At 51.3% G+C, this 27,213-nt stretch overlaps 1 protein-coding gene across 1 annotated transcript; it reads left to right on the plus strand.

The window, feature by feature from the left end:
* Positions 1–84: 84 nt before the first annotated feature.
* wnt7a (Wnt family member 7A) lies at positions 85–26,157 on the plus strand. The gene is made up of 4 exons (XM_031901296.1): positions 85–1,328; positions 6,871–7,097; positions 10,503–10,774; positions 25,516–26,157. Exons 1-4 carry the CDS (start codon positions 1,258–1,260, stop codon positions 25,987–25,989), a joined length of 1,044 nt encoding a protein of 347 aa, XP_031757156.1. The 5' UTR covers positions 85–1,257; the 3' UTR covers positions 25,990–26,157.
* Positions 26,158–27,213: the final 1,056 nt, after the last annotated feature.

The raw sequence follows: 27,213 nt of genomic DNA on the forward strand, positions 1-27,213 counted from the left end.
CAGTTGGAAATAATGGGGGGGGGGGGGGGGGGGGGGGGGAGCAGGGATGCACAGAGGGAGGGGCAATAAATGAGAGAGAAATCCTGCCCCACACTCCCTCCTGCCCATCATAAAGAACAATTGAGGCAAAGTCTCCAAACACAACACTTCCGATCGCTCAGGGACAGTGACCCCCCCAGGGGCCCCACAGGTGCGGTCTGAGGAACAGGGAAACCTTTCTGGGCCACTCGGAAGAACCGGACCCGAAACTGCCAGCCGGGTTGGTACTGGGGCACAGGGACCCCGGGGGGCACAGGTGGGCATCTCACTGAGGCTCCGGACCAGCCGGATAACGGGGGCACAGGTAAAGGGGATCAGATGAGCCAATGGATATACGGGATCCCTGAGGCACCGACGAGTATTGAAAAAACTATGTATAAATCGTGCGACTTACATGAACCACATGATCGACGCGATCCTTGAGGAGCAGAACTGATTCATTATCCGGGGCACAGGGCTGTATTAATTGCCCCAGAGACACAGGGCTGGATTAACTGCCCCAGAGACACAGGGCTGCATTAATTGCCCCAGAGACACAGGGCTGGATTAACTGCCCCAGAGACACAGGGCTGCATTAATTGCCCCAGAGACACAGGGCTGGATTAATTGCCCCAGAGACACAGGGCTGCATTAATTGCCCCAGAGACACAGGGCTGGATTAACTGCCCCAGAGACACAGGGCTGCATTAATTGCCCCAGAGACACAGGGCTGGATTAATTGCCCCAGAGGCACAGGGTACAGGAGGGCAGCGGGATTAGGATGAAGGTTACAGCCCCCAGCGGACTGAGCTCCAGGACAAACGATCGGATCTCTCATGTTGTGTCTGGGGCAGGTCGCTCCGCACTGGAACGGGGCAAATAGGGCAAATGGGCACCAAATAGGGCAAACTGAACCCGGCAGTATTAGTACCATTAGTGCCATTCCCTGTACCCACTGAGTGTAGATTGACTGCCCTGCAGGGGGGCAGCTGAGGGTCGGGGGTCTCCGGTTGGAAGAACACAGGTGGATTGGCGATTCTCCGAACCGAAATCCCCGCCCAAGTGAGAGGCAGAAGAGCCAGACAGGAGCCCCACTGGCCCCTCATCCAGGATAGGGGGGGCAGCTCCCATCTCTCTGAAATGCCCCCCCTCCCCTGGGACTCCCTCACTGCTTAATACGGAGCTGCTTGTGGTGTTTGTCAGCCCCCAAATCTGCCTGAGCCCCCACAATCCGGGAATATGAAGAGGAAGGCTCGGCGCTGGATCTTCCACTTCTTCCTCAGCCTGGGGATTGTCTTCATCAGGATTGGGTGAGTACAGTGCCGGGGGGGATTGGGTGAGTACAGTGCCGGGGGGGATTGGGTGAGTACAGTGCCGGGGGGGATTGGGTGAGTACAGTGCCGGGGGGATTGGGTGAGTACAGTGCCGGGGGGATTGGGTGAGTACAGTGCCGGGGGGATTGGGTGAGTACAGTGCGGGGGGGATTGGGTGAGTACAGTGCCGGGGGGATTGGGTGAGTACAGTGCCGGGGGATTGGGTGAGTACAGTGCCGGGGGATTGGGTGAGTACAGTGCCGGGGGGATTGGGTGAGTACAGTGCCGGGGGGGATTGGGTGAGTACAGTGCCGGGGGATTGGGTGAGTACAGTGCCGGGGGGATTGGGTGAGTACAGTGCCGGGGGATTGGGTGAGTACAGTGCCGGGGGGATTGGGTGAGTACAGTGCCGGGGGGATTGGGTGAGTACAGTGCCGGGGGGATTGGGTGAGTACAGTGCCGGGGGGATTGGGTGAGTACAGTGCCGGGGGGATTGGGTGAGTACAGTGCCGGGGGGATTGGGTGAGTACAGTGCCGGGGGATTGGGTGAGTACAGTGCCGGGGGATTGGGTGAGTACAGTGCGGGGGGGATTGGGTGAGTACAGTGCCGGGGGGATTGGGTGAGTACAGTGCGGGGGGGATTGGGTGAGTACAGTGCCGGGGGGATTGGGTGAGTACAGTGCCGGGGGATTGGGTGAGTACAGTGCCTGGGGGATTGGGTGAGTACAGTGCTGGGGGGATTGGGTGAGTACAGTGTCGGGGGGATTGGGTGAGTACAGTGCCGGGGGGATTGGGTGAGTACAGTGTCGGGGGGATTGGGTGAGTACAGTGCCGGGGGGATTGGGTGAGTACAGTGCCGGGGGGATTGGGTGAGTACAGTGCGGGGGGGATTGGGTGAGTACAGTGCCGGGGGGATTGGGTGAGTACAGTGCCGGGGGGATTGGGTGAGTACAGTGCCGGGGGATTGGGTGAGTACAGTGCCGGGGGGATTGGGTGAGTACAGTGTCGGGGGGATTGGGTGAGTACAGTGCCGGGGGGATTGGGTGAGTACAGTGCCGGGGGGATTGGGTGAGTACAGTGCCGGGGGGATTGGGTGAGTACAGTGCCGGGGGGATTGGGTGAGTACAGTGCCGGGGGGATTGGGTGAGTACAGTGCCGGGGGGATTGGGTGAGTACAGTGCCGGGGGATTGGGTGAGTACAGTGCCGGGGGGATTGGGTGAGTACAGTGCCGGGGGGATTGGGTGAGTACAGTGTCGGGGAATACAGTGCGAATCTTCCCTCCGATGCGCTGCACAGGGCACAGGGGCGCAGAGTGCCGGGGGGGGGGGGGCACAGGATGGGGTGCCAGGTGCTAATACTACGGGTGGGGCACAGGTGGCACAGGGGGCACTTGACTCGGGTAATGAGCCCAAACTGGTTACACAAACAGACGATCCCAGCGAGTCTCTGGGGCACTTTGTCTGTAAATGAGTTACCCGGGTCTATGGGCGAGTCCCTGGGGATCGGGCGATCGATACAGGAAATATTCACTTGCGTGCGATTGTTCGCGGGTCGGTGAGGGCAGGTGAGTCAGCCAAGGGGCAGGTAGGGGTAATAATTGGCCACTCTGGGTAGGAAGGAAGGTAAAACACAGGGCACATGGGTAAGTGGCAGGGACAGTACGGGGTGAGTAGGGGGCAGATACCTGCTGCTGAATCCATCCAAGCGCCTGTGCAACTGCAACTCTCAACAACTGACCCCATCTCTTCCCCATTCCTAATCTATTCCCAGTTGGTACCTGGTGTATGTGTCCCAGGCACCCCCTTTCCTACCTACCTTTACCCCCTTACCCTGACTAATTACCTGTCCCTCTGTCCGTCTACTTTCCTGTCTACCTACCTATCTGCCTTCCCTTGCTTATTTGTGCACCTACCTACCTACCTGCCTGTCTCTCTACCTACCTGCCTGTCTCTCTACCTATCTGCTTGTCCATCCCCCATTCTTCTGTCCCTGTGTCTCTCTACCTACCCACCTGTTTGCCCTTCTACTCACATGCCCCTCATTCTGCCCATTCTCAGGGGGTGTGTAACAAGGTTGGAGCCATCACTCCTTGACTCCTGATACAACTCCCCAATATCCATTCATTCCTCATTCTCACTGGGTTTATAGTTATGTGTAACTGTCACTGTGTCTGTCCCTTTCCCTTCCCTGCACTGCTGGTTCTGACTCCTGATACAACTCCCCAATATCCATTCATCCCTCATTCTCACTGGGTTTATAGTTATGTGTAACTGTCACTGTGTCTGTCCCTTTCCCTTCCCTGCACTGCTGGTTCTGACTCCTGATACAACTCCTCAATATCCATTCATCCCTCATTCTCACTGGGTTTATAGTTATGTGTAACTGTCACTGTGTCTGTCCCTTTCCCTTCCCTGCACTGCTGGTTCTGACTCCTGATACAACTCCCCAATATCCATTCATTCCTCATTCTCACTGGGTTTATAGTTATGTGTAACTGTCACTGTGTCTGTCCCTTTCCCTTCCCTGCACTGCTGGTTCTGACTCCTGATACAACTCCCCAATACCCATTCATCCCTCATTCTCACTGGGTTTATAGTTATGTGTAACTGTCACTGTGTCTGTCCCTTTCCCTTCCCTGCACTGCTGGTTCTGACTCCTGATACAACTCCCCAATACCCATTCATCCCTCATTCTCACTGGGTTTATAGTTATGTGTAACTGTCACTGTGTCTGTCCCTTTCCCTTCCCTGCACTGCTGGTTCTGACTCCTGATACAACTCCCCAATACCCATTCATTCCTCATTCTCACTGGGTTTATAGTTATGTGTAACTGTCACTGTGTCTGTCCCTTTCCCTTCCCTGCACTGCTGGTTCTGACTCCTGATACAACTCCCCAATATCCATTCATCCCTCATTCTCACTGGGTTTATAGTTATGTGTAACTATCACTGTGTCTGTCCCTTTCCCTTCCCTGCACTGCTGGTTCTGACTCCTGATACAACTCCCCAATATCCATTCATCCCTCATTCTCACTGGGTTTATAGTTATGTGTAACTGTCACTGTGTCTGTCCCTTTCCCTTCCCTGCACTGCTGGTTCTGACTCCTGATACAACTCCCCAATACCCATTCATTCCTCATTCTCACTGGGTTTATAGTTATGTGTAACTGTCACTGTGTCTGTCCCTTTCCCTTCCCTGCACTGCTGGTTCTGACTCCTGATACAACTCCCCAATATCCATTCATTCCTCATTCTCACTGGGTTTTTAGTTATGTGTAACTGTCACTGTGTCTGTCCCTTTCCCTTCCCTGCACTGCTGGTTCTGACTCCTGATACAACTCCCCAATATCCATTCATTCCTCATTCTCACTGGGTTTATAGTTATGTGTAACTGTCACTGTGTCTGTCCCTTTCCCTTCCCTGCACTGCTGGTTCTGACTCCTGATACAACTCCCCAATATCCATTCATTCCTCATTCTCACTGGGTTTATAGTTATGTGTAACTGTCACTGTGTCTGTCCCTTTCCCTTCCCTGCACTGCTGGTTCTGACTCCTGATACAACTCCCCAATATCCATTCATTCCTCATTCTCACTGGGTTTATAGTTATGTGTAACTGTCACTGTGTCTGTCCCTTTCCCTTCCCTGCACTGCTGGTTCTGACTCCTGATACAACTCCCCAATATCCATTCATTCCTCATTCTCACTGGGTTTATAGTTATGTGTAACTGTCACTGTGTCTGTCCCTTCCCTGCACTGCTGGTTCTGACTCCTGATACAACTCCCCAATATCCATTCATTCCTCATTCTCACTGGGTTTATAGTTATGTGTAACTGTCACTGTGTCTGTCCCTTTCCCTTCCCTGCACTGCTGGTTCTGACTCCTGATACAACTCCCCAATATCCATTCATTCCTCATTCTCACTGGGTTTATAGTTATGTGTAACTGTCACTGTGTCTGTCCCTTTCCCTTCCCCGCACTGCTGGTTCTGACTCCTGATACAACTCCCCAATATCCATTCATTCCTCATTCTCACTGTGTCTGTCCCTTTCCCTTCCCTGCACTGCTGGTTCTGACTCCTGATACAACTCCCCAATATCCATTCATTCCTCATTCTCACTGGGTTTATAGTTATGTGTAACTGTCACTGTGTCTGTCCCTTTCCCTTCCCTGCACTGCTGGTTCTGACTCCTGATACAACTCCCCAATATCCATTCATTCCTCATTCTCACTGGGTTTATAGTTATGTGTAACTGTCACTGTGTCTGTCCCTTTCCCTTCCCTGCACTGCTGGTTCTGACTCCTGATACAACTCCCCAATACCCATTCATTCCTCATTCTCACTGGGTTTATAGTTATGTGTAACTGTCACTGTGTCTGTCCCTTTCCCTTCCCTGCACTGCTGGTTCTGACTCCTGATACAACTCCCCAATATCCATTCATCCCTCATTCTCACTGGGTTTATAGTTATGTGTAACTGTCACTGTGTCTGTCTCTTTCCCTTCCCTGCACTGCTGGTTCTGACTCCTGATACAACTCCCCAATACCCATTCATTCCTCATTCTCACTGGGTTTATAGTTATGTGTAACTGTCAGTCTGTCCCTTTCCCTTCCCTGCACTGCTGGTTCTGACTCCTGATACAACTCCCCAATACCCATTCATTCCTCATTCTCACTGGGTTTATAGTTATGTGTAACTGTCAGTCTGTCCCTTTCCCTTCCCTGCACTGCTGGTTCTGACTCCTGATACAACTCCCCAATACCCATTCATTCCTCATTCTCACTGGGTTTATAGTTATGTGTAACTGTCACTGTGTCTGTCCCTTTCCCTTCCCTGCACTGCTGGTTCTGACTCCTGATACAACTCCCCAATACCCATTCATCCCTCATTCTCACTGGGTTTATAGTTATGTGTAACTGTCACTGTGTCTGTCCCTTTCCCTTCCCTGCACTGCTGGTTCTGACTCCTGATACAACTCCCCAATACCCATTCATCCCTCATTCTCACTGGGTTTATAGTTATGTGTAACTGTCACTGTGTCTGTCCCTTTCCCTTCCCTGCACTGCTGGTTCTGACTCCTGATACAACTCCCCAATACCCATTCATTCCTCATTCTCACTGGGTTTATAGTTATGTGTAACTGTCACTGTGTCTGTCCCTTTCCCTTCCCTGCACTGCTGGTTCTGACTCCTGATACAACTCCCCAATACCCATTCATCCCTCATTCTCACTGGGTTTATAGTTATGTGTAACTGTCACTGTGTCTGTCCCTTTCCCTTCCCTGCACTGCTGGTTCTGACTCCTGATACAACTCCCCAATATCCATTCACTCTCACTGTGTGTGTCTGTGCTTTACTATACCCTGCACTGCTGTAAATTGGGAAATTGCTTAGAATACAATTTATATTCATTATCCAACATTTATTTTCAGGTTTACATCCGGCTATCTTGTATCTATGGCTGCTGACCCTAGCAACCAAGCAACCATTGCAGTATTTGAGCTGAATTTCTCTTTTTCCCCTTTGTTCCCTGTACCAGAGGCTTCTCGTCGGTGGTGGCCCTCGGGGCCAGTGTGATCTGCAGCAAGATCCCGGGCTTGGCCCCCCGGCAGAGGGCTATCTGTCTCAGCAGGCCGGACGCCATCATTGTGATCGGAGAGGGGGCGCAGATGGGAATAAACGAGTGTCAGTTTCAGTTCCGACACGGCCGCTGGAACTGCTCGGCGCTGGGAGAAAGGACCGTGTTTGGGAAGGAGCTGAAAGTGGGTACGTAGGGGCCCCCCCAAACCCCCCTGTCCCCGTATGGAGGTTCAGCCCAGGATGCGACAGTACAAACTGTATCTGCAAAACTGGGCCAGAACCAAAGAACAGAACCCATTTATTGTTACTCACAGGCTCCCAGTGAGTGTTATTCCCACCTGGGGGTCCATAAGGGGCCACTCACTTGTACCGGGGCCCAATAAGGGGTCACTCACTTGTACCGGGGCCCAATAAGGGGTCACTCACTTGTACCGGGGCCCAATAAGGGGTCACTCACTTGTACCGGGGCCCATAAGGGGCCACTCACTTGTACCGGGGCCCAATAAGGGGTCACTCACTTGTACCGGGGCCCAATAAGGGGTCACTCACTTGTACCGGGGCCCATAAGGGGCCACTCACTTGTACCGGGGCCCAATAAGGGGTCACTCACTTGTACCGGGGCCCAATAAGGGGTCACTCACTTGTACCGGGGCCCATAAGGGGTCACTCACTTGTACCGGGGCCCAATAAGGGGTCACTCACTTGTACCGGGGCCCAATAAGGGGTCACTCACTTGTACCGGGGCCCATAAGGGGCCACTCACTTGTACCGGGGCCCAATAAGGGGTCACTCACTTGTACCGGGGCCCAATAAGGGGTCACTCACTTGTACCGGGGCCCAATAAGGGGTCACTCACTTGTACCGGGGCCCATAAGGGGCCACTCACTTGTACTGGGGCCCAGCGTCTCCCAGTGACAGAACTGAATCCTTATCGTTTCTATAGCAACACTGTAACCAGAAGCTTTAATTGGTAACATTGGTGCTGCCAAAAGCCTCGGGTCCATCTTGGTTCTGTCTGGTTCTGATTGTGTTTGAATCTATAAAGGGAAACTAAACCCAAGAAGCGTTTTCTGCATAAGGAAAGCAAATGTCATTTTAAGGAACTTCCCAATTCATTTAAGGGGGGGGTCACCTTTAAGTTAACTCTTAGTAGGTTATAGAATGGCCAATTCTAAGCAACTTTTCAGTTGGTCTTTTATTATTTATTTGTTATAGTCTTTGAATTATTTCCCTTCTTCTTCTGACTCTTTGCAGCTTTCAAATGGGGGTCACTGACCCCGGCAGCCAAACCCTATTGCTCTGTGAGGCTCCAGTTTTATTGTTATTGTTACTTTTTATTCCTTATCTTTCTATTCAGCCCCTCCCCTATTCATATACCTGTCTCTCATTCAAAGCGCTCCCTGGTTGCTAAGGAAACCTTCACCCTAGCAACCAAATAGCTGCTGAAACTCCAAACTGCAGAGCTGCTGAACTGAAAATGAAAAACTAAAAACTTACAAATAATACAAAATGAAGACCAATTGCAAATTGTCTCAGAATATCACTCTGTACATCCTACTAAACGTTAACTCAAAGTTGAATATCCCGTTAAAGTGACAAAGGGATCAGTACTGTGGGATCCTTAGTCATTAGATCAGGTACTTTGGCTTTATCACTTGGGATGAGTTACAGGTTAGTTCCCCTTTAACTTGTCTTGCAGAATAAACATTGACTCCTTGAGAAGGCAAAGGGTGAGACAGGGCCGGGGGGCCGGGGGGGCCGGTATTTACATACAGACAGAGACAGTAGGGAGACGCTGAAGTCATTTGCGGGTTCAGGTATCGGGGCAGGGAGCCCCCCCACAGTATAATGGATGGAACACAATTCAGATTCTGACGGCAGATTCCCGGGGGGGGGGGGGGAATAAGAGACGTCCCGCTGTCTCCCATATAATGAGGCTTCAGCCCGGGCCGGTCCTGCACTGGAATAACCTGCAAGTCTGACCGGGAGCTCTGCCCCTTAACTGATCTGCCCCCCTGAGGGGATACAGGGGCAAACTGGATGTTACCCCCATAATGAGTGCGATTAAAGGAGCAGTGCAGGGTGTCAGTGTAACCGTCCCTGATTGGCTGTTTGTAAGGGGAGCTTGTGGGGTGCAGGGAGTTGTCATGGACTGTAATAGTGGGGTGCAGGGAATTGCCATGGGCTGTGTATGTGGGGTGCAGGGAGTTGTCATGGACTGTAATAGTGGGGTGCAGGAAGTTTCCATGGGCTGTTTATGTGGGGTGCAGGGAGTTGCCATGGGCTGTTTATGTGGGGTGCAGGGAGTTTCCATGGGCTGTTTATGTGGGGTGCAGGGAGTTGCAATGGGCTGTTTATATGGGGTGCAGGGAGTTGCCATGGGCTGTTTATGTGGGGTGCAGGGAGTTGCCATGGGCTGTTTATATGGGGTGCAGGGAGTTGCCATGGGCTGTTTATGTGGGGTGCAGGGAGTTGAAATGGGCTGTTTATGTGGGGTGCAGGGAGTTGCCATGGGCTGTTTAAATGGGGTGCAGGGAGTTGCCATGGGCTGTTTATATGGGGTGCAGGGAGTTTCCATGGGCTGTTTATATGGGGTGCAGGGAGTTGCCATGGGCTGTTTATGTGGGGTGCAGGGAGTTGCCACGGGCTGTTTATATGGGGTGCAGGGAGTTGCCACGGGTTGTTTATGTGGGGTGCAGGGAGTTGCCATGGGCTGTTTTATATGGGGTGCAGGGAGTTGCCATGGGCTGTTTTATATGGGGTGCAGGGAGTTGCCATGGGCTGTTTTAGATGGAGTGCAGGAAGTTGCAGGGAGTTGCCATGGGCTGTTTTATATGGGGTGCAGGGAGTTGCAATGGGCTGTTTATGTGGGGTGCAGGGAGTTGCAATGGGCTGTTTATGTGGGGTGCAGGGAGTTGCAATGGGCTGTTTATGTGGGGTGCAGGGAGTTGCCCAGATGACACTAATAAGGTTCTGGACAGGCCCAAAGCAGAAGGAAGGCTGCTGGACTGAAGGGTTCGGGGAGTGACGGCTCATGTTTATTCAGGGGACGCTGATATCATATGTTCCATATTAGTGTCAGTCACAGATGGGGGGATACGGGGGGGGATACGGGGGGGGATACGGGGGGGATACTGGGGGGGATACGGGGGGGAACCCCCAGCTCCATGTTTAATGGATTAGATCCCATTTATAGGTACAGACGAGCGCCGTTATCCTGTAGCAACGAGTGATTGGGGGCAGACAATTGGCTTCACCCCATGTAAACTCAGGTGCGGGGAGATCACCTTAAAGTGACAGGTCAGTTTAGCATGTGGGACAAATTGCAATTGGTCGTTATTATATTTGTATTATTCAGACTGTGGGATGAACCCCGGGGGGTGAATTTGTATTGTTACTTTGCTACTGGGGTCTTTCTGGGGTAACAATACCCTAGCAACCGAATAACAGTCTCATTTCCAAGCGGCAGAACCGTGTAGCTGCTACATTGTTTCCGGAGTCAGAACCAGCAGTGCAGAGAATCAGTATCTTGTTTCTACGTATCGTTTCTAGGTGACTGTTTCAGTTTAAGCATCTCCTGTTGTTCCACAGGCAGCAGGGAAGCGGCATTCATGTACGCCATCATCGCCGCCGGGGTTGCCCACGCCATCACCACCGCCTGCACCCAGGGCAACATGAGCGACTGCGGCTGCGACAAGGAGAAACAAGGGCAGTTCCACCGGGAAGAGGGTTGGAAGTGGGGCGGCTGCTCGGCCGATATCAGATACGGGATTGGGTTCTCCAAGGTGTTTGTGGACGCGAGAGAGATCAAGCAGAACGCACGGACCCTCATGAACCTGCACAACAACGAAGCCGGACGCAGGGTAAGGGGTTATAACTATGTACCCCCTACTGTAAATGATAAGGATATTAGCAGTCACTGAGGGGTTCTGTGCCCCCCATATAAAGGCACAAGGCTGCAGGCTGAGTTATACAGGGAACTCTGAGTATCACTCATGTATTATAAGGGGTAATGTACCCCCTACTGTAAATGATAAGGATATTAGCAGTCACTGAGGGGTTCTGTGCCCATATAAAGGCACAAGGCTGCAGGCTGAGTTATACAGGGAACTCTGAGTATCACTCATGTATTATAAGGGATAATGTACCCCCTACTGTAAATGATAAGGATATTAGCAGTCACTGAGGGGTTCTGTGCCCCCCATATAAAGGCACAAGGCTGCAGGCTGAGTTATACAGGGAACTCTGAGTATCACTCATGTATTATAAGGGATAATGTACCCCCTACTGTAAATGATAAGGATATTAGCAGTCACTGAGGGGTTCTGTGCCCCCCATATAAAGGCACAAGGCTGCAGGCTGAGTTATACAGGGAACTCTGAGTATCACTCATGTATTATAAGGGATAATGTACCCCCTACTGTAAATGATAAGGATATTAGCAGTCACTGAGGGGTTCTGTGCCCCCCATATAAAGGCACAAGGCTGCAGGCTGAGTTATACAGGGAACTCTGAGTATCACTCATGTATTATAAGGGATAATGTACCCCCTACTGTAAATGATAAGGATATTAGCAGTCACTGAGGGGTTCTGTGCCCCCCATATAAAGGCACAAGGCTGCAGGCTGAGTTATACAGGGAACTCTGAGTATCACTCATGTATTATAAGGGATAATGTACCCCCTACTGTAAATGATAAGGATATTAGCAGTCACTGAGGGGTTCTGTGCCCATATAAAGGCACAAGGCTGCAGGCTGAGTTATACAGGGAACTCTGAGTATCACTCATGTATTATAAGGGATAATGTACCCCCTACTGTAAATGATAAGGATATTAGCAGTCACTGAGGGGTTCTGTGCCCCCCATATAAAGGCACAAGGCTGCAGGCTGAGTTATACAGGGAACTCTGAGTATCACTCATGTATTATAAGGGATAATGTACCCCCTACTGTAAATGATAAGGATATTAGCAGTCACTGAGGGGTTCTGTGCCCATATAAAGGCACTAAGGGCTGAGGAAGAAAATGCTTTTCCCTTTTGTTTGAGCTCTTTAATAAGTAATATCCCGGTGCGGCCGGGGATCGGCGCGAGGGGACTGATATATATATATACAGCAGCCACAGTATCAATCAATATACTGATTATTCTGTTGGGGAAAGACTGTATCTGAGCTTCTGTTTGCTTTTCTCATGAGCAGATAAAGCCATTGTTAGAGGCGCTGACATCTCTAATTAATGCAGGGAGGCAGTTACAGCTACTAACGAGCCCCTCCCAGTGGCTTCTCTGCCTTCTGTGTAGCGACCGGGGCAACTAGCAACCACCATTATGTGGCCACAGGCAAAGCAGCTGTTGTTTGTTAGTAGCCCCAGTATCTAGCCCCATGCCCAGCAACTTTGCAATTGGTCTTCATTATTTATTTCTTATAGTTTTTGATCTATTTCCCTTCTCCTTCTGCCTCTTTCCAGCATTCAAATGGGGGTCACTGACCCCGGCAGCCAAACCCTATTGCTCTGTGATGTAAGAATTGTTTTGTTATTGTTACTTTTTATTACTTATCGTTCTATTCAGGCCCTCTCCTGTTCATTTTTCAGTCTCTTACTGAAGCCACTGCCTGGTTGTTAAGGTAAACAAGACCTTAGCAACCAGATAGCTGCATGGGCAGGGAGCTGCCAAACTGCTTTGCTCATCCCCAGTTTGGCACAGGGGTGACGATTCTACAGAATATCTAGAGAATTCCTATTGTGAGGGGCATTGTGGGAAATATTACTAATACAGAAGCTGCAGATCCATATCAAGCTTTTCTTGCAGAATCCTTAGTACCCGGGGGTGGGGGTACTTTCTCCTGCCGGGGTTGTACAGCCGGTGATTTAGGATTAGGGAGTTGGCTTTGTGTGAGGGTCAGGAGCGGCGTTTCCTGAAGCATGAAGGCAAACTCCCAACAATGGCCGAGGGGAGAAGCTCATTGCTCATTCTGCCTGACAGGACGGTTTCCCTGGCCAAGAGCAGAAAATGCTCCCGATTCCCTGCGATACTCTGAGCAGCCTGTCAGGGTGGGACTCGGGGGGCTGCTGGGACCCCCCTTCATTGTATAGAGTAGGCGGCTATTGCGGAGGAGAACTGGGCACTGAGAAATTCTGCTCCCAAGGTCTATGCAAGGCATTAGATTCCCAGTATTCACCCTTTGTTGTGTCAGTTTTGTTGGGTATTATCTCTGCCCTGGGAATCTAAGCAACATGGAGGAGCTTCACCTAAACCAAGACAGATGCCATACGGCTGTGTATAGGGACACCCCGAAATGAAGCCATGTTGCCTGGGCAGCCTCAGTGTCAGTGTAAATATCTGCCCCACCAAACCCCCCAATGAGTTATGATAAGCCCAAGGATGACTGGGGGTAGGTAGATGAGGCAAGTGCCACTGGCGAAATAGGGGGGCCACTCCTGGAGGAGGGGACAACCATACAGAACCCATAGGGGGTTGTGCCCCCAATCACAGCCCTTATTAGGCACCCCAGGAATGATGTTTGTGTTGCTCCCCAACTCTCTTTACATTATAATGTGTCTCACAGGTCATAAAGGTTGGGGACCCCAGTAATAGGTGCAACAGGTAGAACTCTTTTTTTAATTTTTAAAGGACAAGTCAATCCCAAAAATAAGTTTTTTCCTAATAAAAGAAAACAGTCTCCCCCAGCGAGTCAGGTCTGTCAGGCTGCTGCCTTGTGTTACACTGTTTCAGGGGTCGGTCTCCCCCAGCGAGTCAGGTCTGTCAGGCTGCTGCCTTGTGTTACACTGTTTCAGGGGTCAGTCTCCCCCAGCGAGTCAGGTCTGTCAGGCTGCTGCCTTGTGTTACAGTGTTTCAGGGGTCAGTCTCCCCCAGCGAGTCAGGTCTGTCAGGCTGCTGCCTTGTGTTACACTGTTTCAGGGGTCAGTCTCCCCCAGCGAGTCAGGTCTGTCAGGCTGCTGCCTTGTGTTACAGTGTTTCAGGGGTCAGTCTCCCCCAGCGAGTCAGGTCTGTCAGGCTGCTGCCTTGTGTTACAGTGTTTCAGGGGTCAGTCTCCCCCAGTGAGTCAGGTCTGTCAGGCTGCTGCCTTGTGTTACACTGTTTCAGGGGTCAGTCTCCCCCACCGAGTCAGGTCTGTCAGGCTGCTGCCTTGTGTTACACTGTTTCAGGGGTCAGTCTCCCCCAGCGAGTCAGGTCTGTCAGGCTGCTGCCTTGTGTTACAGTGTTTCAGGGGTCAGTCTCCCCCAGCGAGTCAGGTCTGTCAGGCTGCTGCCTTGTGTTACACTGTTTCAGGGTCAGTCTCCCCCAGCGAGTCAGGTCTGTCAGGCTGCTGCCTTGTGTTACACTGTTTCAGGGGTCAGTCTCCCCCAGCGAGTCAGGTCTGTCAGGCTGCTGCCTTGTGTTACAGTGTTTCAGGGGTCAGTCTCCCCCAGCGAGTCAGGTCTGTCAGGCTGCTGCCTTGTGTTACACTGTTTCAGGGATCAGTCTCCCCCAGCGAGTCAGGTCTGTCAGGCTGCTGCCTTGTGTTACAGTGTTTCAGGGGTCAGTCTCCCCCAGCGAGTCAGGTCTGTCAGGCTGCTGCCTTGTGTTACACTGTTTCAGGGATCAGTCTCCCCCAGCGAGTCAGGTCTGTCAGGCTGCTGCCTTGTGTTACACTGTTTCAGGGATCAGTCTCCCCAGCGAGTCAGGTCTGTCAGGCTGCTGCCTTGTGTTACAGTGTTTCAGGGGTCAGTCTCCCCCAGCGAGTCAGGTCTGTCAGGCTGCTGCCTTGTGTTACATTGTTTCAGGGGTCAGTCTCCCCCAGCGAGTCAGGTCTGTCAGGCTGCTGCCCTGTGTTACAGTGTTTCAGGGGTCAGTCTCCCCCAGCGAGTCAGGTCTGTCAGGCTGCTGCCTTGTGTTACACTGTTTCAGGGATCAGTCTCCCCCAGCGAGTCAGGTCTGTCAGGCTGCTGCCTTGTGTTACACTGTTTCAGGGGTCAGTCTCCCCCAGCGAGTCAGGTCTGTCAGGCTGCTGCCTTGTGTTACAGTGTTTCAGGGGTCAGTCTCCCCCAGCGAGTCAGGTCTGTCAGGCTGCTGCCTTGTGTTACATTGTTTCAGGGGTCAGTCTCCCCCAGCGAGTCAGGTCTGTCAGGCTGCTGCCCTGTGTTACAGTGTTTCAGGGGTCAGTCTCCCCCAGCGAGTCAGGTCTGTCAGGCTGCTGCCTTGTGTTACACTGTTTCAGGGGTCAGTCTCCCCCAGCGAGTCAGGTCTGTCAGGCTGCTGCCTTGTGTTACACTGTTTCAGGGGTCGGTCTCCCCCAGCGAGTCAGGTCTGTCAGGCTGCTGCCCTGTGTTACATTGTTTCAGGGGTCGGTCTCCCCCAGCGAGTCAGGTCTGTCAGGCTGCTGCCCTGTGTTACAGTGTTTCAGGGGTCGGTCTCCCCCAGTGGGTCAGGTCTGTCAGGCTGCTGCCTTGTGTTATAGTGTTTCAGGGGTCAGTCTCCCCCAGCGAGTCAGGTCTGTCAGGCTGCTGCCCTGTGTTACAGTGTTTCAGGGGTCAGTCTCCCCCAGCGAGTCAGGTCTGTCAGGCTGCTGCCTTGTGTTACAGTGTTTCAGGGGTCAGTCTCCCCCAGCGAGTCAGGTCTGTCAGGCTGCTGCCTTGTGTTACATTGTTTCAGGGGTCAGTCTCCCCCAGCGAGTCAGGTCTGTCAGGCTGCTGCCTTGTGTTACACTGTTTCAGGGGTCAGTCTCCCCCAGCGAGTCAGGTCTGTCAGGCTGCTGCCTTGTGTTACAGTGTTTCAGGGGTCAGTCTCCCCCAGCGAGTCAGGTCTGTCAGGCTGCTGCCTTGTGTTACACTGTTTCAGGGGTCAGTCTCCCCAGCGAGTCAGGTCTGTCAGGCTGCTGCCTTGTGTTACACTGTTTCAGGGGTCGGTCTCCCCCAGCGAGTCAGGTCTGTCAGGCTGCTGCCTTGTGTTACACTGTTTCAGGGGTCGGTCTCCCCCAGCGAGTCAGGTCTGTCAGGCTGCTGCCTTGTGTTACACTGTTTCAGGGGTCGGTCTCCCCCAGCGAGTCAGGTCTGTCAGGCTGCTGCCTTGTGTTACACTGTTTCAGGGGTCAGTCTCCCCCAGCGAGTCAGGTCTGTCAGGCTGCTGCCTTGTGTTACAGTGTTTCAGGGGTCAGTCTCCCCCAGCGAGTCAGGTCTGTCAGGCTGCTGCCTTGTGTTACACTGTTTCAGGGGTCAGTCTCCCCCAGCGAGTCAGGTCTGTCAGGCTGCTGCCTTGTGTTACAGTGTTTCAGGGGTCAGTCTCCCCCAGCGAGTCAGGTCTGTCAGGCTGCTGCCTTGTGTTACAGTGTTTCAGGGGTCAGTCTCCCCCAGCGAGTCAGGTCTGTCAGGCTGCTGCCTTGTGTTACAGTGTTTCAGGGGTCAGTCTCCCCCAGCGAGTCAGGTCTGTCAGGCTGCTGCCTTGTGTTACACTGTTTCAGGGGTCGGTCTCCCCCAGCGAGTCAGGTCTGTCAGGCTGCTGCCTTGTGTTACACTGTTTCAGGGGTCGGTCTCCCCCAGCGAGTCAGGTCTGTCAGGCTGCTGCCTTGTGTTACAGTGTTTCAGGGGTCGGTCTCCCCCCAGCGAGTCAGGTCTGTCAGGCTGCTGCCTTGTGTTACACTGTTTCAGGGATCAGTCTCCCCCAGCGAGTCAGGTCTGTCAGGCTGCTGCCTTGTGTTACACTGTTTCAGGGGTCGGTCTCCCCCAGCGAGTCAGGTCTGTCAGGCTGCTGCCTTGTGTTACACTGTTTCAGGGGTCGGTCTCCCCCAGCGAGTCAGGTCTGTCAGGCTGCTGCCTTGTGTTACACTGTTTCAGGGGTCGGTCTCCCCCAGCGAGTCAGGTCTTTCAGGCTGCTGCCTTGTGTTACACTGTTTCAGGGGTCGGTCTCCCCAGCGAGTCAGGTCTGTCAGGCTGCTGCCTTGTGTTACACTGTTTCAGGGGTCGGTCTCCCCCAGCGAGTCAGGTCTGTCAGGCTGCTGCCTTGTGTTACACTGTTTCAGGGGTCGGTCTCCCCCAGCGAGTCAGGTCTGTCAGGCTGCTGCCTTGTGTTACACTGTTTCAGGGGTCGGTCTCCCCAGCGAGTCAGGTCTGTCAGGCTGCTGCCTTGTGTTACAGTGTTTCAGGGGTCAGTCTCCCCCAGCGAGTCAGGTCTGTCAGGCTGCTGCCTTGTGTTACACTGTTTCAGGGGTCGGTCTCCCCCAGCGAGTCAGGTCTGTCAGGCTGCTGCCTTGTGTTACACTGTTTCAGGGGTCAGTCTCCCCCAGCGAGTCAGGTCTGTCAGGCTGCTGCCTTGTGTTACACTGTTTCAGGGGTCAGTCTCCCCCAGCGAGTCAGGTCTGTCAGGCTGCTGCCTTGTGTTACACTGTTTCAGGGGTCAGTCTCCCCCAGTGAGTCAGGTCTGTCAGGCTGCTGCCTTGTGTTACACTGTTTCAGGGGTCAGTCTCCCCCAGCGAGTCAGGTCTGTCAGGCTGCTGCCTTGTGTTACACTGTTTCAGGGGTCAGTCTCCCCCAGCGAGTCAGGTCTGTCAGGCTGCTGCCTTGTGTTACACTGTTTCAGGGGTCAGTCTCCCCCAGCGAGTCAGGTCTGTCAGGCTGCTGCCTTGTGTTAGTGTTTCAGGGGTCAGTCTCCCCCAGCGAGTCAGGTCTGTCGGGCTGCTGCCTTGTGTTACACTGTTTCAGGAGTCAGTCTCCCCCAGCGAGTCAGGTCTGTCAGGCTGCTGCCTTGTGTTACAGTGTTTCAGGGGTCAGTCTCCCCCAGCGAGTCAGGTCTGTCAGGCTGCTGCCCTGTGTTTACACTGTTTCAGGGGTCAGTCTCCCCCAGCGAGTCAGGTCTGTCAGGCTGCTGCCTTGTGTTACACTGTTTCAGGGGTCAGTCTCCCCCAGCGAGTCAGGTCTGTCAGGCTGCTGCCTTGTGTTACACTGTTTCAGGGGTCAGTCTCCCCCAGCGAGTCAGGTCTGTCAGGCTGCTGCCTTGTGTTAGTGTTTCAGGGGTCAGTCTCCCCCAGCGAGTCAGGTCTGTCGGGCTGCTGCCTTGTGTTACACTGTTTCAGGAGTCAGTCTCCCCCAGCGAGTCAGGTCTGTCAGGCTGCTGCCTTGTGTTACAGTGTTTCAGGGGTCAGTCTCCCCCAGCGAGTCAGGTCTGTCAGGCTGCTGCCTTGTGTTACACTGTTTCAGGGGTCAGTCTCCCCCAGTGAGTCAGGTCTGTCAGGCTGCTGCCTTGTGTTACAGTGTTTCAGGGGTCAGTCTCCCCCAGCGAGTCAGGTCTGTCAGGCTGCTGCCTTGTGTTACAGTGTTTCAGGGGTCAGTCTCCCCCAGCGAGTCAGGTCTGTCAGGCTGCTGCCTTGTGTTACACTGTTTCAGGGGTCAGTCTCCCCCAGCGAGTCGGGTCTGTCAGGCTGCTGCCTTGTGTTACATTGTTCCAGTCAGAGCCCCCAGGGCAGGGAATAGAAATGGACAGATACTGCTTCTAATAGTAATTATATATACTAATAGTGAAAAAACCATTGCAAATGAATGTATATTGCAAAGTAGCTTAGAATTATGTTTTCTTTTATTAGGCAAAAAATAATATATATGGGGTTGACTTGTCCTTTAAAGGGGACCTGTCACCCAGACATGAAATGTTGTATAATGAAAGTTCTTTCGAGTAGTATAACATAGTAACATACCCGTACTGCCTATAAAGCTATTTACAAATCCCAGCTGTCAATCATACCATGCCAGCCCCGCCTCTATGACAGTTACTTTCACTTTCCATTCAGCACTTTCCCCTCCCTCCTTACCATCTGATTGTGTAACCAGTGCATGGGCATCAGGCCCCCCAATTCTGGCACATAAACAAGATTTTGGGGTGATACAAAGCTCCGCCTTAAAGGGGTGGGTTCATCATAAAGTAAACTTTTAGCATCTTGTAAAATGGCTCCATCTAAGCAACTTTGCAGTTGGTCTTCATTCTTTATTTCTAATAGTTTTTTAAAATTATTTCCCTTCTTCTGACTCTTTGCAGCTTTCAAATGGGGGTCACTGACCCCGGCAGCCAAACCCTATTGCTCTGTGAGGCTCCAGTTTTATTGTTATTGTTACTTTTTATTCCTTATCTTTCTATTCAGCCCCTCCCCTATTCATATACCTGTCTCTCATTCAAACCACTCCCTGGTTGCTAAGGTAACTTGGACCCTAGCAACCAGATAGCTGCAAAAATAAAAACTACAAATAATAAAACATGAAGACTAATTGCAAATTGTCCCAAAATATCAGTCTCTACATCGCAGGCAGAATTTTTCGGCTTCAGCGGCAATATTTTCTCCTTTGGGAGGAACGACCCCCGCAGAGACCCCCCGGGGGCAGATAGTGGTACAGACCAGGGCAGGGCCTGACTCATGAGCTCTGTGAGTTCTCAGCGGCCCCCAGATAACAGGACGGGGCTGAATTAGGAGAATGAGATGCAACAAAAGCCGAATTCCTGGGGATAAATCCCCCCCCCCCAGCGCTGCTTTATCAGGGTCTGTTAATCACCCAACTGTGACACGGCACCCTCTGTATTTATTCCTCTGTCTCCCACTGTGATTAACGGCTGCGTCGCCCCTTTGTGTGCAGGATTTGTGAGTAGCGAGTATCACCCCCGGATACGAGTGCAGATAATTCCTTCATATTGGTACCTGCAGGTGTATTGCCCCCTCACTGCTATAGGCACCTACAGAGCCTACACTGGGTCTTATATATTCCCTTATAGCTGCTTCTCTGTATATTTGTATTTATACATATGGGTAGGAGGTGCCATAGTGTTTCCCTTAGACTGTACAGTATGGGGGTACAGCTTATTGTGTGCCCAGAACATTCCCTCTCTGTATATTTGTATTTATACATATGGGTAGGGGGTGCCATAGTGTTTCCCTTAGACAGTACAGTATGGGGGTACAGCTTATTGTGTGCCCAGAACATTCCTTCTCTGTATATTTGTATTTATACATATGGGTAGGGGGTGCCATAGTGTTTCCCTTAGACAGTACAGTATGGGGGTACAGCTTATTGTGTGCCCAGAACATTCCTTCTCTGTATATTTGTATTTATACATATGGGTAGGGGGTGCCATAGTGTTTCCCTTAGACAGTACAGTATGGGGGTACAGCTTATTGTGTGCCCAGAACATTCCTTCTCTGTATATTTGTATTTATACATATGGGTAGGGGGTGCCATAGTGTTTCCCTTAGACAGTACAGTATGGGGGTACAGCTTATTGTGTGCCCAGAACATTCCTTCTCTGTATATTTGTATTTATACATATGGGTAGGAGGTGCCATAGTGTTTCCCTTAGACAGTACAGTATGGGTACAGCTTATTGTGTGCCCAGAACATTCCCTCTCTGTATATTTGTATTTATACATATGGGTAGGGGGTGCCATAGTGTTTCCCTTAGACAGTACAGTATGGGGGTACAGCTTATTGTGTGCCCAGAACATTCCTTCTCTGTATATTTGTATTTATACATATGGGTAGGGGGTGCCATAGTGTTTCCCTTAGACAGTACAGTATGGGGGTACAGCTTATTGTGTGCCCAGAACATTCCCTCTCTGTATATTTGTATTTATACATATGGGTAGGGGGTGCCATAGTGTTTCCCTTAGACAGTACAGTATGGGGGTACAGCTTATTGTGTGCCCAGAACATACCCTCTCTGTATATATTTGTATTTATACATATGGGTAGGGGGTGCCATAGTGTTTCCCTTAGACAGTACAGTATGGGGGTACAGCTTATTGTGTGCCCAGAACATTCCTTCTCTGTATATTTGTATTTATACATATGGGTAGGGGGTGCCATAGTGTTTCCCTTAGACAGTACAGTATGGGGGTACAGCTTATTGTGTGCCCAGAACATTCCTTCTCTGTATATTTGTATTTATACATATGCATTTTTACATGTAGTTTTATGGTATCTCTCTGTACAGGCTATGAGCAAACTTAGGGGGCTGTTCCTGCTGAATTGTGCTTAGTACAGGGAAATCCCTATGTGCCATAGTTTTATGGTATCTCTCTGTACAGGCTATGAGCAAACTTAGGGGGCTGTTCCTGCTGAATTGTGCTTAGTACAGGGGAATCCCTATGTGCCATAGTTTTATGGTATCTCTCTGTACAGGCTATGGGCAAACTTAGGGGGCTGTTCCTGCTGAATTGTGCTTAGTACAGGGGAATCCCTATGTGCCATAGTTTTATGGTATCTCTCTGTACAGGCTATGAGCAAACTTAGGGGGCTGTTCCTGCTGAATTGTGCTTAGTACAGGGGAATCCCTATGTGCCATAGTTTTATGTTGTAAAAGCTTGTAGCTAGTCCAGTAACCCATAGAAAACAGTCAATCAAATATTTGCATTCAACAGGTGAGCAGGAAATACCTCTTACTGATTGGTTGCTATGGGTTACTAGACCTTGTGTTTCTTCATGCCATAGGCTTTGGGCAGAAGGAAATCATTCTTTCTGTGGGTCTGGAAGATTTCGTGCCAACATCCGACTTGGGGAAACTTCTCTCCTCTCTTTCATCTCCCGCCCCCTGATTGAGCAGCGCCAACACCCCCGCTGGGTAATGGATCGGCCCGAATTATTTCCAGATTTATTTAGAGATAAGGGAAGAGAAAGTGGGATATTCCGGCCGCGGGGCCTGACGTCTCTGACTAACAGCCTCAATCCCCCAAGTCATTAATAACCGTCAGGCTTTATCTCTGCAGCTCCGTTATGTTCATTATCGGGGGTTTTATGGATGTGAGAAATCCAGGAGGATAAATCTGGGCCCTGATTAAATTATATAAACAGAAATCTCTGAAAACACTGAAAATATGACTCTGTAATGGCAGCTTATTAAAGGGGAAGTTTACCCTACGTAATGTTTTAACTTGACATGTTTCTACAAATAGTAAAAGAGAATAAGGGGAGCCTGAAATATCTGTATTTGTTAATGTGGGTGGGGCCTGAAAGGGATGGATAGTGTGCCCCCCCCTCATGGCTACTGAAAGGGTTAACTGGCCCCAGAATAATGTATCATCTCTGTACAGCCCTGTGGGGTATGTCAGCGCTATAAACACAAGGGAAAGGGGGTTCGGGGAGTAGAGAGACAAATGGGGGGACAGGGGAAATATAGAAGGGGGAGAAGAGGGAGGATGGGGGGGAGTAAGGCCAAACAGTTGGGGGGGGGGAATAGAAAAGGAAAGGAGAGGGGAAGGGAAGGGAAAGGGGGTTCGGGGAGTAGAGAGACAAATGGGGGGAGAGGGGAAATATAGAAGGGGGGAGAAGAGGGAGGATGGGGGGGAGTAAGGCCAAACAGTTGGGGGGGGGGGATAGAAAAGGAAAGGAGAGGGGATGAGAGACAGAAGGAGAGAGGGGAAGGGGGTTCGGGGAGTAGAGAGACAAATGGGGGGAGAGGGGAAATATAGAAGGGGGGAGAAGAGGGAGGATGGGGGGGGTAAGGCCAAACAGTTGGGGGGGGGGGGGGTAATAGAAAAGGAAAGGAGAGGGGATGAGAGACAGAAGGAGAGAGGGGAAGGGAAAGGGGGTTCGGGGAGTAGAGAGACAAATGGGGGGAGAGGGGGAAATATAGAAGGGGGGAGAAGAGGGAGGATGGGGGGGAGTAAGGCCAAACAGTTGGGGGGGGAATAGAAAAGGAAAGGAGAGGGGATGAGAGACAGAAGGAGAGAGGGGAAGGGAAAGGGGGTTCGGGGAGTAGAGAGACAAATGGGGGGAGAGGGGAAATATAGAAGGGGGGAGAAGAGGGAGGATGGGGGGGGAGTAAGGCCAAACAGTTGGGGGGGGAATAGAAAAGGAAAGGAGAGGGGATGAGAGACAGAAGGAGAGAGGGGAAGGGAAAGGGGGTTCGGGAGTAGAGAGACAAATGGGGGGAGAGGGGAAATATAGAAGGGGGGAGAAGAGGGAGGATGGGGGGGGTAAGGCCAAACAGCTGGGGGGGAATAGAAAAGGAAAAGCCAAAAAAAGAAAAGGAATCCATTGAATTGACCATAGGAAGGTCCGTCAGTACCAGGAGAGCCGGCGCTGTTAGAGTGCCTGACTCAGCGCATACAGTACAGAGCGGCACCGGGAGTTGACCCAGTGGAGCTCACTCAGCATATTCCCTCGGGGCGCTGATTCCGTGACTAATGTCTGCGGCTCGGCTGCCATTGGGATTCATGGCCGGGGGGGGGGCACAATATACTGACACGTTTAATTAAAGGCTCATCTTCCCACCCAAAGGCCTAATGTGCATATTCCTTCCTGTCCGCACAATGGCCATTGGCCTCCTTCTACATGTGCAAATAAACCAAAGGAATTCTGGGAACTAATCCCAAAGAGCTCCAAGAAAATCCTACCCCACAGATTCCCACCTACAGACAAGTTTCACCCTTCTTGGGGCTCATCAGGGTAGTACGGGGGCTTCTGATCAGCTGACTGCCAAGGAGGGCAAAACCGGCCTGTAGTTGGGAATCTACTCAGCTATTACCCCGGCTTCTGCTTTAAATACCCCGTGGGGGAGCTTTAGCCAATAGGATAAACCCATGTAAATGGCATTTTCTCTGAGCGCTATGAGACTAGTTCCCAGAATTCCTTTGGTTTATTTGCATACGTATGAGGAGGTCTCCTGAATCCAAATGATTTATTTGTGGACTAACCCAGTTTTATATTGTCTATGCTAAAAAGGCATCAAAACCATTTTGGATCCCACCAATGAATAACCAATCGAACCCGAGGGTCTTTACAATAAAGAAACCCTATGCTCCTCCCAATCACTGTCACTTGGACCAGCCTACACCAACTCAATGTATTGAATAGGGGGCATCTTCCTTCATTAAAGTCATCATACACAGTGATTGAGAGTCAACGATAGGTTTAGGAAGTTTAGGGATAAGCAACGTCTCGTATGGTTGGAAGGTCCTGAGAGTGAGAAGATGCTCTTCGTATGATACTTGAGTTGTTGGTTGATCCTTTTGCAGATGATGAGGTTGGGGCGGCCATCATGGGGGTTCAGAGGGTACTCTAGGGGTGGGGTGGAAGGGAAGTTTTGGAGAAACGGAGCCTTAGATGATATTGGCAGATATTTTGGGGGTGCTAAAGATGAAGATCATGAGGATGCTGAGGGTAGGGAGGGGGATCATGTTTATGAATGAATGAGATGGATCATCCAGTTAGTTGATGCTGACAGTGAGGGATGATGATGATGATGATGATGATGAAAAAGCTGGCAGTTGGTGTGTGATAATCATTGGACAATGCCACTGGTGGATACTGACTTGGAGGGTTTTTGTTGGCAGATGCTAAGGGGAATGGCAGTTTTAGGTTGTTGAGAGTTAGATGAGAGGGTGGGAGATGGATGCTGGGAAATGAAGAATATTTTGGGTGCCCTGTGTGGCCTATGAGCTAAATGCAGCTGTTGAATGCTGGGAACTAGGGTTACCCCGCTGGGTTCGCTAGGGGGTGTAAGGTGCTTAGAGTTGAGGGACAATGTTAGGGGTTCACCATCGCTGTTCTGGGATTCTGGGAGTTAATGCATGGTGCCCGTGCATACTACAGTCTAGCCCCCATATGTAATAAAAAGGCACTCATTTGCCCAGGAGCAGTAACCCATAGCGACCAATAAGATGTTTGCTTTTAAACAGGTGATCAGTAAATTCTGCCATCCTTGCTATGGGTCACTACTCCCGGGCAAACATAGTGCCTTTTATTACATAACCCCCAGGGGTCACTGAACAGTGGCAGTAGCCAGGGTATTGCTTTCCATGTGGTGCTTATGGTGCGCCTCCATCATGGGGATGCATGAGTTAACTGATCAGCTGGTTCCCAATAGGTCTCTATGCACAAGAACCAGGATCAAAGCCGAAATCAGCCAATGGGAAACATGAAACCAGTTCAGCCATAAGTGAGGGAATTGTGCCGGCCCCGATGGGAATTGTGCCGGCCCCGATGGGAATTGTGCCGGCCCCGATGGGAATTGTGCCGGCCCAAATGGCAAACATGCACAGAACCAGACTTGGCTATGTGTAGGAACACTGCTTAGGCTGGGAGATTTTGTTGGACTTGTTGGCATATTGAGGGCTGTAGAATTGCTGAGGTTCAGAACAGAAGGGTGATGGAGGTTGGTTCTGGCATTTGGAGGAGGCTACTGGCCAATTCTAAGAGCCGGAGGAGGCTGTTGATGGATACGGATCATTTGGAGGATTTAGAACTTGAAGGAAGTTGTTGCGGTTGCCAGAATCAAAGGATCCTTTGGTGACCGGTAAGAGTAAGAGAAGGTGTTGATGGATTTGGGGAGTAGAAGAATGTTCCTGGGTGTGCGAGGAGATGGGAGGGGGATTCTGTGGGATTCCATGAGTTAAGGTTTTCTATTGCCGAATATTGATACTTGTGGCCAAGTGTTGGGAGGGGAAGGTTGCTTTTGGCATCACTAACACTTGGCCGAACACTGTAAGTGTAGTGGGAGGGCAAACAGCGAGGCGCCCAATCAGCTCATAAAGTAAAGGTGAGGGTCCATCACTGTTGCACAGAAATACAATGATATTACAGGGATACTGAACACCACTGCTCTTGTTGACCGTTTGTTTCTATTTTGCATCAGATCCTTAAAGAGAGCATGAAATCGGAGTGCAAATGTCACGGGGTTTCTGGCTCCTGCACCACAAAGACCTGCTGGACCACCCTTCCCAAGTTCCGAGAGCTCGGCGCCATCCTGAGGGACAAGTACAATGAGGCCATTCAAGTGGAGCCGGTGAGAGCGAGCAGAAACAAGCGGCCCACTTTCCTTAAGATCAAAAACTCTTACCGCAAACCCATGGACACAGACCTGGTCTACATCGAGAAGTCCCCAAACTACTGCGAAGAAGACCCAATGACTGGTAGCGTGGGAACCCAAGGCCGCTTGTGCAACAAAACAGCTCAGCACACCAGCAGCTGTGACCTAATGTGCTGCGGCAGAGGGTACAACACCCACCAGTACTCCCGGGTGTGGCAATGCAACTGCAAGTTCCACTGGTGCTGCTACGTCAAGTGCAATACCTGCAGCGAAAGGACCGAGGTCTTCACCTGTAAATGATCAACCGGCCGGGACTGCGTCGGACTGGGCCACCAAGATCAGGGTAGGGCATCATGTTCAGGCAGTCATTTGGCCTTCTACCTTGTAACGTTAAGGAAAGAAAAGAAAAGGAGGAGAATGAGAATGGAGAAGAGAACGAGAATGGAGAAGAACGAGAATGGAGAAGAATGAGAATGGAGAAGAACGAGAATGGAGAAGAACGAGAATGGAGAAGAACGAGAATGGAGAAGAACGAGAATGGAGAAGAACGAGAATGGAGAAGAACGAGAATGGAGAAGAACGAGAATAGAGAAGAACGAGAATGGAGAAGAACGAGAATGGAGAAGAACGAGAATGGAGAGATAAAGGGGGAGACGGTGGAAGAAGAGAAGGAACCAAGAAACTAAAGAGAGAATGGGAAGAGTATAGCTGAACAAAGAAGGTGAGTAGAGAGAGTAGGAACTTTAGAGAGAGGACCCATGGTCTATGGCTTTCTGGTGGGTTCCTATCCCCCCGGTCCGACTCTGAGCCGGGCAAGTGGATCTACAAACCCTGGGAACTTATTTTGTACATTTGCACAAGACTCTCATTTGCATTCTGTCTTATATTGGGCTCCCGAGCCTGAAACTCTTTGGAACTGTATAACTGCCCCCCCCCCCCATCCCGTTCTGCTAACTATGGGGGGCATCTGATGTCGCCCATTCAGAGACAGACAAAAAAAAATGTGACTGGCATGTCAGCCAATAAAGAACAACCACGGACACGTCTCACTCACTAAATGATAGGAACTGACTCCTGGGGGAAAATCCCATCCCAAGGGCAATAATAGATCCCGAGGGTGGAAGTCTCCTTGTTTCTCACATGGCCCTTTAGAACCAGCAGCTGCCAGCGGAGGGGACAGGACACACAATGGGGCGGCTTTCTGCTCCGAGGGTGGATTATGCAGATTTTGTTTGTGAAAAGACTCACAATCTTTCCACTCTTGTACATTTCCTTCAGCTTCTCAAAGCTTCTTCCCAGACACCCCCCCCCTCCTTCCCTGACACCCCCCGGCCTCCATCCCAGACACCCCCCCCCTCCTTCCCTGACACCCCCCGGCCTCCATCCCAGACACCCCCTGCCTCCTTCCCAGACACCCCCCGGCCTCCATCCCAGACACCCCCCCCTCCTTCCCTGACACCCCCAGGCCTCCATCCCAGACACCCCCTGCCTCCTTCCCTGAAACCCCCCTGCCTCCTTCCCAGA

Source organism: Xenopus tropicalis, chromosome 4 (genome assembly GCF_000004195.4).
Source record: "Xenopus tropicalis strain Nigerian chromosome 4, UCB_Xtro_10.0, whole genome shotgun sequence".
In the NCBI taxonomy this organism is placed as follows: domain Eukaryota; kingdom Metazoa; phylum Chordata; class Amphibia; order Anura; family Pipidae; genus Xenopus; species Xenopus tropicalis.

Bases quoted from the DNA above. Each gene is read 5' to 3' on its own strand.
- wnt7a (XM_031901296.1), top strand. From the start codon at position 1,258: ATGAAGAGGAAGGCTCGGCGCTGGATCTTCCACTTCTTCCTCAGCCTG. The intron at 7,098-10,502 runs GTACGTAGGGGC...GTTGTTCCACAG, and splicing joins TGGGAAGGAGCTGAAAGTGG to GCAGCAGGGAAGCGGCATTC. The intron at 10,775-25,515 runs GTAAGGGGTTAT...ATTTTGCATCAG, and splicing joins ACAACGAAGCCGGACGCAGG to ATCCTTAAAGAGAGCATGAA.